The following is a 9,963-nucleotide window of genomic DNA, read 5'->3' as shown; positions in this document are numbered from 1 at the left end:
ATCTCAGTATTAATTTGAACCTTGCCAAAAATTAAAATATTTGCTTGATTTCATGAGGTAAACTTCAAATAGTCATAGGGACTTCCCTGGCGGTCCAGTGGTTAAGACTCCGCGCTTCCACTGCAGGGGGCGAGGGTCCGGTTCGATCCCTGGTCGGGAAACTAAAATCCCACAAGCCTCACGGCACGGCCAAAAAAGTTATGGGTAAGTCAAGTCTGTTCATGTATTGGAAGCCAGGTGGACAAGCAAACAGTAAATGAAATATGAGTCTTAGCTTAGTCCTATGAAGTACTGGAGTCACTTCACATTTATTAACTCACTTCTCAAAACAATCCTATTATGCACTTCACAGGGAAGGAAGCGGAAGAGGACAAATTACTTGTCTCAGGTCACATGGCTAGAGGTAGTACGTGAAGCTAAAGAATGGAATTACAAGTAAGGGTTGATTTAATTACTTCAAACTGTTGGGGCTTCAGAAGACCTCAAACTTTAAAAGCCTATGTATCTGGAGCCTGTAACACTGCAATGTTTTTCAGCTTCTAAAATCATAGTAGTACCTCTAGCTGTGGGATAAAGTAAGTGTTCAAGAATAAAAGTCAAAGGAGCAGAATGTTTACACATTTTTAGATGCAAGCTTTCTCAGAACGAACATGGTATAGCTGGGAATGCATTGGGCAAGGGAACTAAAGGCCTGGAGTTTTTCCATTTCAGCTTACATTAAATGTGTGATGAGATCTCTGGACCTTGGCCTTATCTTCTCTGAGGATACTTCCTGCTTATCTACTTGACTCCGTCTCTTTCCAGATGAAAGAGGTCAGGCTGTTACTGCTTAAAAAAAATATGAAACAAACTATGGCTAACACTCTATTGTTTTCTTCTTAGTTTAAAACAAACACACTAGTTTGTAGAATTTTATATTTTGGGCCTGGGTAAGCACCTTCTGTATTAGATATATTCTAAGAATTTGTGATTTATGAACACTGTACTAAACACTATTTGTATGAAAATATCACCTTTGCTTTTAACCTTTCATGTCTGATCTCTCAATTTACACTACTTTATTTTTAATGGGTAATATTCATGTTTTTGGTCATTATTTATCCTTTTTTCAACGTTACTAAATCCACAGCTCATCTACTCTCAACGAGTGGCTCACAGATAGAGCAGCATTTTAGCCCAATCTTAAATCACTGAAGACACAAAAGGAGTCAATTACAGGTGTAGTCAAAGAGATACGAGAAAACGTGGTATTATCAAAACATGAAGGGACTTTCTTGTGGCTTTGGCAAAGTGTCCTCTATTCTTGACAGATGACGCCAGAAGGGTAAGGAGCAAATAAAGTTACAGAAGGGCACCGAACGCCAGAGTAAACAACTTGAATTTGGCTGCAAAGGCTTTTAGGGCATTAAGAAGCCATTCAGTTTTTCAGCAGGGGTCAAGTGCCCAGGTATGTTACAGAATTCTGATGCTGGCAAGTATAATGGCTCAGAGGAGAACTGAGAGGCAGGCTACGGCACCATCCAAAAAAAAAAAAAAAAAAAAAAAAGCAAAACCAGGGCAGTGACAATGTGAATGCAAGATGTGATACTATTTAGAAATAGACTAGACGAGACAAAAGTATTGAGGGGGATGGAGATGAAGCAAGAATCAAGGACCTATGAAGGCTTGGATAGGTGCTTTCAAAGAACAGAGAGAGAATGAGAGAAGTGGCTGTGTTCCATTCTAAGCACTTGGAGGCAACAGTGGAACCTCCAGATAGATATCCATTAGATGGCTTAAAATATGGACCTGATGTCAGCAAGGAGGTGGAAGCCTGAGATACAGGTCTACCACCCATCTAGTAGTTAACTGCCCAGAATGCCTAGAAAAGTCCTAAGGACTAAACGCTATGGAAACACATTTAAGGGACAGAGGGAAAAGAACAGTCAGAGGTAGGTCAAGAAATAGGGATGAGCAGGATCCCAGAAGGAAGAGTTCAGGATAGGGGAAAATACTGGATGGTCAGTGCCAACAGACACATTATGGATTTGTCTCTCCCCATCAGAAGACCCACGAGGGCAGGGACCTTCTATCACTGCTGTATCTGCAGTGCCTACAGCAGTGCTCGGCTCACAGTAGCTAGTCAACAACAACTTGCTGAGTGAATAAAAGATACGGGTTGGTTCTTCTTAAGTGGTCGCTGAACTTCATAATTAGAAGGCACTGATAACATAAACCAGGGCCACTTTCAGGACACCCACCTCCCTACCCGCTTACCCTTGTCCAACTCTATCTAAGCAGAGCACCACTGGGAGTCTGTCTCCCAGAAGACAGAAGAACGTTCACACGCAGTGAGTCTACCTTTTAACTATGTGATAAAGGTTTTTTCATGTGTAGGTCTCATTCACCCTTTTTTTTTTTTTTTTTTTTTTGCGGTACGCGGGCCTCTCACTGTTGTGGCCTCTCCCGTTGCGGAGCACAGGCTCTGGACGCGCAGGCTCAGCGGCCATGGCTCACGGGCCCAGCCGCTCCGCGGCATGTGGGATCTTCCCGGACCGGGGCACGAACCCGTGTCCCCTGCATCGGCAGGCAGACTCTCAACCACTGCGCCACCAGGGAAGCCCTCATTCACCCATTTTTGATGGAAGTCCTAGGTAGTCATCGTCTTTATGATGGGCACCTCTAGGAGACTTTATGAAATAGCCAGAGCCTATAAAAGCTATATAGAATATTTGAACACAAAATTTTAGATTAAAATGAACCTTATGAGTTATGCCAAATGAAGAAGTCACCCCGTCATTTATCTGTTTTATGAGTTTTCACATTTGCTTTCAAAGTAACATACCTTGATTTTTTACAGCTCTCATCCCCACCATAGTGCTGGCACATTTCCAACTATATGTAGCAGGTAAAAGATCAGACTGTAGAGTACCAGATCCTGTGACAAAGAGCCCCAAACAGAGCCTTGCAGTTTCTGAGGCAGAATCCCACCCAGACAGGTGAGCTGCTTGGATCTTGCACCCTTCATCAGGCCATCTCAGCCAGGCTCAGCTCTCTTCACCCATCCACCAGGCCAAGCAAGACTTGTAAAACATGCACAAATGCCTAGCACATCGTAGGTGCTAAGTATTAACTGACTGCAGGCCTGAATTCTTCCTTCACACCATGACTGTAACAAGAATCCACCTCTCTTCCAGCTTCATTCAGATCCTCAGGGCTTCTCTTCACTGAAGCAGTTCTTAAGGTTCCACATCCCTCAGGAAGTCTTCCTTACTTCAACAGATGAATGATCCCTTCAAGCCTATTATCTCTAAATGCAACAGGCTTTGCATCTCCTACTTACTCAAAACTCCACAAAGTGTATTTGCTACACGGGTATTTATTCAATGACTTTCTGTATTTAGTCATCACTTTTCATTGCTAAACTCACTTCGTATCTCATTTGCATCACAGTTCTTCATCCTGGATTGTGAAGTCAACAGGCCAGGGCGAACCTGTTAGTTATGATTTACAACGACTGGCATGGTGTCACAATCAAAGAGCTCTGGGTAAATGCTTGTGGTGAAAGAGGATGAGGATGGAGATGAGGGTCCTGAGGAAGGGTCCAGACAGGCTGCCCGACCCATGGAACCTGAGGCCTGAATAAGGCCTGGGATCTGCTTTCCCCTCTGCCCTGAAGGGTCCATCTATGGGCAATTCTAAGGCACAGTGGTGAAGGACATGATTGGCCCACCAAGCGCGGTCCTCTGGTCTAGTGGCAGCCCCTCGCCTAGAACACAGTGCAACAAGCATTCCATTTAGAAGATCTTCCTGAACACATGCAAGCAGCATTCGCTAATGGAAATGGAGACAAGGTCTTTCTTGGAAGAGAGTGTCCCAGAAGACACTCTGCCCCAAGACCAACCAGGTCCCTTTAAAGGTCCCTGAGAACAGCAGCCTGGGAGCAACCAAGTCTTTCAAAGGCTGACAAGGCACAGAGTGATGAATGAAAAGATAATAATACATGGAAAACAACAACAACAACTTTGGCTTATAAAACCTCCAACTTGAGGCAGGGACATCAGTGTCCACCAACATGCAAAACCAGATATGATCGTAGCAGATGGTTATCAGAAATGCTTTAGCATTTCCCACACCGCCCACATCCCTGCCCCTCAGCCCCCGGGCCACACACACACACACACACACACACACACACACAATATCTGCAGAATAAGTCAGAGGTTGGTATCCAGAGCCTGATGTCAGGATAGAACTCTTGGCACTCTGCACTACATCACTGTGATTAGTCCTATCTAGACAGCAAAAGTAACACTGGCCTAAGCTTGAATGGCAGGGTCTGTCCAGTGAGGAGTTAGGCTGCACCCAAGACTGCCAGGTCTGGAAAGTCTTTCACTTCTCCTACTTCGCTGAAAGGCTGTCCACCCTGGTTGAATGTCAGCTTATACCGTAACCGGATGGGCTCCTGAGCAAAGATAAAAGATGTTATATTAGTGGGGAGTGAACACAGAGACAGGCCCAGAGTAAAAGCCTTTACCCACCCCGTAGTCACCAAGTAACAGTATATGTATGTCAACTCCACCCAAGTGAGGGCTTCAAGCAACTGTATGACAGGCATACCCTGGCCTTGACCCTCTGGGACTACAAACACAAAGGGAGCCAGGCTTACATCCTGGGAATCCTCCCACGCTTTTGCAGTCCTGGAGACCAGCTAAGAGGACAGATTGGCCTCACCCTTTCAGAGGATTCCATGGGATTAGGGAGAGTGTGTACCACTCCCTTGGTCCCCAGCTATGACAATCTGGTCACAGATCTTTCAATAAGCCCCAAAAGAAAACGGACTCTGGCAAGGGACATTCTACCACCATCCCAACCAAAGCAAGACCTCAATATACCTCTCTCCACCTGCCCAGCTGCCGCCCTAGAGTTCAGGGGCCCCCGTTTCCCTGCTACCACAGACACCAGAACATACTTTGTGTGGATTGTCAAGCAGCAGCATCTGAGAGATCACTGCTGGAGGCATCAAAGGACTGAAAGCAGGAAGCTTGGAGCTGGACGCTGGCTGTAGTTTCACTCTCATTGACTATTGGGGGCAAAAAGAATCCAACATATAACTCATTCCTAACAAACTACAGCTTTAATGAGGGAGATCAGGTGAACAGGAGAGCTTGGCCTCCACCCCACCAATTGATGAAAGGATCCAAAAGCCCTTCCACTCATATATGGAATGTATCTGAAGTTGTGTGATCAAAGGTTGGCTTCTGAGAGGCAGCATGAAGAGTGAGAGCATATCTTGAGTTGAATTCTAACTCTGCCTCTTACTAGCTCTGTGATTTGGGGCGAAATATTTAACCTTTCTGAACCTTGGATTGATCATTTAATTTATAAGATAGAGGAATAATAGCACATGCCCTATAAAATTACCATGCGTATTAGAAAACACATAGTTTATTTTTGTCTGCTTTGAATCCTTCCTTTCAGGACAGGCCCCTTGCCCATTTCTTGTGATTCTGGTATGGCTGTTAATCTGTGGGGAGCTACTTCCCTCGAGAAAAAAAACATAACATGCAACTTGGCCAGAGTACCTCATACCCCTTAACACGAGTTACTGGTCCAAGGTATGCAAGTAATACCAACAAGGCCAACCCTAGCCCTTCCTTAGGTAATCAATATGCATGCCTCATGTCAGGGGAGAGTTTCCTTCTGGGATAAAAAGCGATAAGGACCATGTAACTCTGGAGCTGCTGATAACCATTTTCCTGCTTGGTGGAGGGAGTCTATGAGAGAACAGGGTCCAGAGAGGAAAAACCAAGTCAAGAGATGGAAAGTGACAGATTCTTAAGGAACTGTTTAAGAATTTACCTGAATCCAGCCATATCTGAAGTCAGACGTTCAGGAGTCCTCAGTTAAATGAGCCAACAAAACTCCCAGTTTATCTTAACCTACTTCGAGTGAAGATTCTAGCCCTTCCACCTAATAGATAACATCCCAGCAAAGGACCTGGTGCTCAAAAATCATAGCCTTTATTGAAAAATTCAAAGGAGCGGGCCAGCCGCTGACTCACCTTTGGCACAGCTACTTGAAACATGATGTCCCAGACAGGTTGGGTGGCCGTGCTCATCATGGTCAACAGTAGCACCTGTACCTCTGGGTGGCCAGGGGCCCCAGTCTGGGAAAAGTGGAGCAGAATTCTGAATCCATTCCGGTCATACACGATAAGAGGAGGCAGGTTGCCTGGTAGAGAAGGACCCGACCAAAAGGATTAGCACTGTTACAGACTCCCCTGAAAGAGCAGCCATGCTTGAAAGAGATGTGCACCTATCACCAAATCCTGTTGCTTCTCCAGTCAGAACAGCTCCTGAAATTAACCCTCTGCACCACCATAATCTAAGTCTCGTTACCTCTAGTTGGACTCCTGTGACATTCCAAACTGATCTCTCCCCTCCATCCAACCATCCAGTACCAGTTTAAGAAAAAAAAAAAACAAGCATTTTTTTGAGCAAGAAATGATTACGATTAAAATAATGTATGAACACTACAGAAAATACAGGATACCATAAAGGAGAAAATAAAAAACACCCTTAATACTCCCCAGAAACAAGCACTGCTAACATCTGGGCCTATACCCTTCTGGTTTCTCTTGTATGACTACATACACATAACATCTCTTGTATTTAATTTTACAAAACTATAAAGACAGTAGATCTCTTCAAATTAATTAGGTCTTGGAAATACTAAAGGGATTGTTCTACTTTAGCTAAGAAATGATTCATAAGTTAATTTTGGGAAAAGATACATTAGACTAACCATTAAAAAAGAAGGGAGAGTAGGGCTATTTGCATAAACAAATACTCAGATATGTACGAAACTGCAATTGAAAACAGCATGCAGAACAGACCCAAATACGAGAATTTAACATGTCAAGAGCATATATTTGAAAATCACTGGCTGATTCAATAAATGGCAGGCAGCTTGCTAACCAACTGGAAGAAATTTTAATGAAGATCCTTATTTCATGCCAAACATCACTTATCAAAACGCACATTATAAAAATATAGTTTGACAATGAAACTGTCGGAGATTTAAAAGACTGAAAATATTCATGAGGTATGGAGGTGAGGTTATGGGGAAAAAGGTAACCCCCTTCCAGGAAGGAACTTAGTGACGAAGATCAAAATTTTAAATGTCTACACCCAGCATTTCCACTTTTAAGCATATATCCTAATGAAATAATCAGGAAAGTTTCAAAAATGGATCTCCATTTTTTGCAATGGGTGTTCACTGTAACACTGTTTATAACAGTAAACAACTGGAAACAAATTATCCTTCAGAAAGAAACTGAATAAATGAGTTACAGTACATGTTAGTGGCATAAGAATGAATTCATTTTTAAAAAATCAAGGTTTTGAAGAATAAGGGCATGAAACAATGCTATAGCTTAAAATATTAAATAAAGCAGGATATAAAACAGTATATATACTATGGTGACAATTTACTAAACATACATACATGGATAAAACAGGAAAATACATCAAGACATTAATAGAACTTTCATCTCTGGGTGGTAACGGTATAGATGATTTTAATTTTCTGCTCTATTCTATCTTTTCTAAAACTATATTGAATTTTGTTTTTAATTTTGTTTTTTAATAATTTCAGATTTACAAAAAGTTACAAAAACACAAAGAATTCCCATGTACCCTTCACCCAGCTCCCTCAAATGTTAACATTATATATAAAACTACAGTGCAATTATCAAAACCAGGAAATTAACAATGAACATTTATTATGTTTAAATAAAAATTAATAAAGTAAGTATGCAAAGGGCCCCCACTGCTGACTTTATTTCCTCTGCCTGGTTCCAGGGCCCTCTGTAATCTGAGCTCACCACACTGAGCCACAGGAAGGCCCTGTGCCCAAGGAAGGGGCCCAGGCCCTAGATCTAAAGATTCCCGTTGTTTCCCACTCACATACCAGTGTGCTGACCACAGGCAGTCTCACCTTACTTAGCTGGGCCTTCTGTTTCCTTTTCTTTGTAAGGGAGGTTAATAGCTACTTTTCCTGCTTTAATGAGGATCATTAGAGAGGAAGAGGATCACCAGCCAAATTCTTCCTTTCTTTCTAATTCCACCTCTTCTGAGTTATTTCAGATCACACTGAACATTCCCTTCTTGAATTCCAAATGAAGATCATCTCCGTAAGTGGATTCAAGGCCCCTAATTAAATTCCGCCTGCCAATATCCTTCAGTGTCAACTCCAAGACAGAGAAAACTAAAAAAAGTATTAGCTAAGAGACATGGGCCACCCGCCTTATCCTCTGTCCCCAGGCAGTATCTCTCCCCGACTCATCTTCCCCAGTTTAAGAGCCACCCATACCAATCCAGAGTGGATAAAGCTGGGCATCTAACAGAAAGGGAAAAAAAGGGTGAAACTGTACTTACTGGGCTTAACAGACTCCAAAGGGACAAACACTTGAGCCAGAGGTGTATTCTGGGAAGACGGAGAAGAAGCCAATGGGCCAGCCTCCCAGGACCAACCTGGAGAGGACTTAGTACCTGGTGGCACTTCCCTGGGGATACTTTTCTGCGGAATATAATTCCTGCAAAGAAATAATATCAAGACTGGCAAAAACTGTAGAGAATTCCAGGAATCTGATTAGGTTTTGTGAAAAATAAGGGGAAAAAAATAAATATATATATGCATGTGTATATGTGTGTATATATATATTTTACGGGTGTATGACTTTAGACGAGTAATCTAACCCATGCCTCAGTTTTCTTACTGTAAAATAGAAACAGTTTAGTATCTATCTCATAGGCTGTTACAAGAATTAAATGAGAAAGTATATGAAGAGCACTGAGCGGAATGTGTGCATGCAATAAGGACCCAATAAAGTAATTAATGTTGTAGTTGTCAGGCAGTCTCTGACAAGAAGTAGCTCAGTCAGATGGTTTCCCATACATGATCACCAGCGTGACGTAAGCTAGGAAGATGACAGCACAAGTTACACTGACCACTTCTTTCATACTTCATGATTTTGTCCATTTGGAATACAAATCAAAAACGTTTATGGAAAACCAAACTCCAGACGTAAGTAACCCACCAAAATTAGAATTATTACTGACCCCATGTCAAGTGGTTATAAACAGTAAACTAGGAAGAAACCCCCTACGGGTACTAACAAGAATGACCTCCCAGCACATCTCCATTTCCACCCAGCTCTGTGGTCTCCACCAGGGACACAGGCTCTCAGGCTGTTTGGGGGAAGGCAAAGTGTTCCAGCCTTGCCAGAGGCAAAGGGACAGGACCTATGAAAATATGTTTATACTCATACCTAAGAGCACCTCTACTTTTATAAATCTGTACTATAGAAACACTCCAGGTTCCTCCAACCTGGAAGCTATGTAAATAACCACAAGAGGGAAATGATTAAATATATATATTATATGTATATGAATTATTATTCAACTATTAGAATGAGGCAAGTTTACATAAATTGATGAAAACGCATCCAAGATGTGTGATATAAAAAACCACAGTGGAGTACCGTTTGTAAATTATAATCTCATTTGTGTAAAAATAAGCCACAGCAACACATTACTACATGTGTAGAAAAAAAGCAAAGAAGGACCATTCAACATTGTCTTTAGAGAGTGATATTTGGGACTTTCTATATTATCTATTTCTCTAGTAATCAAGCTTTGCTTCAAATTACACTGAAATCAGGAGAAAAAAAAAAAACAACCTATAAAGACAAAAAACATCATCATCATCACTGCTGTTGCTCCTTAAACTGCGTTTTGGAGGTCCTGGCCAAACGTGTACTTTCCTGACTTAGGATGCGGAATAAAAGGAGAACACACTGAACTCCGACAGAAAGGAAGCAGCCCTCCACGGGGAGCAGCAGCCCTGGGCCCCGCTGCCTGGCCTCGCGCAGTGAGCGAGCACCGCACACAGGAGCCACTCTTCTACGCTCCTTGCCCA

At 42.5% G+C, this 9,963-nt stretch overlaps 1 protein-coding gene across 2 annotated transcripts in view; it reads right to left on the bottom strand.

Annotated features, from left to right (window-relative positions):
- Positions 1-223: 223 nt before the first annotated feature.
- Positions 224-9,963, bottom strand: part of GGA2 (golgi associated, gamma adaptin ear containing, ARF binding protein 2) — a 33,177-nt gene continuing 23,437 nt past the window's right edge. The window contains exons 14-18 of one of the 2 annotated variants that reach the window (XR_014326824.1): positions 8,421-8,578; positions 6,044-6,213; positions 4,952-5,062; positions 2,825-4,444; positions 224-828 (exon numbers count right to left, since the gene is read on the bottom strand). Coding sequence is in view for 1 of the 2 variants with exons in the window: in XM_082857756.1 (XP_082713882.1) it covers positions 4,334-4,444; positions 4,952-5,062; positions 6,044-6,213; positions 8,421-8,578 (550 nt within the window). In the remaining variant the exon portion in view is untranslated. Of the gene's footprint in view, positions 829-1,610; positions 4,445-4,951; positions 5,063-6,043; positions 6,214-8,420; positions 8,579-9,963 lie in introns of those variants that run through there. The other variant, XM_082857756.1, reaches the window with a different exon arrangement.

The sequence above is a fragment of the Leucopleurus acutus genome (genome assembly GCF_964270905.1).
Source record: "Leucopleurus acutus genome assembly, chromosome: 16".
NCBI lineage: Eukaryota > Metazoa > Chordata > Mammalia > Artiodactyla > Delphinidae > Leucopleurus > Leucopleurus acutus.
Note: the sequence above shows the minus strand (reverse complement) of the source record. Positions and strands in the feature narration are given on the sequence as shown.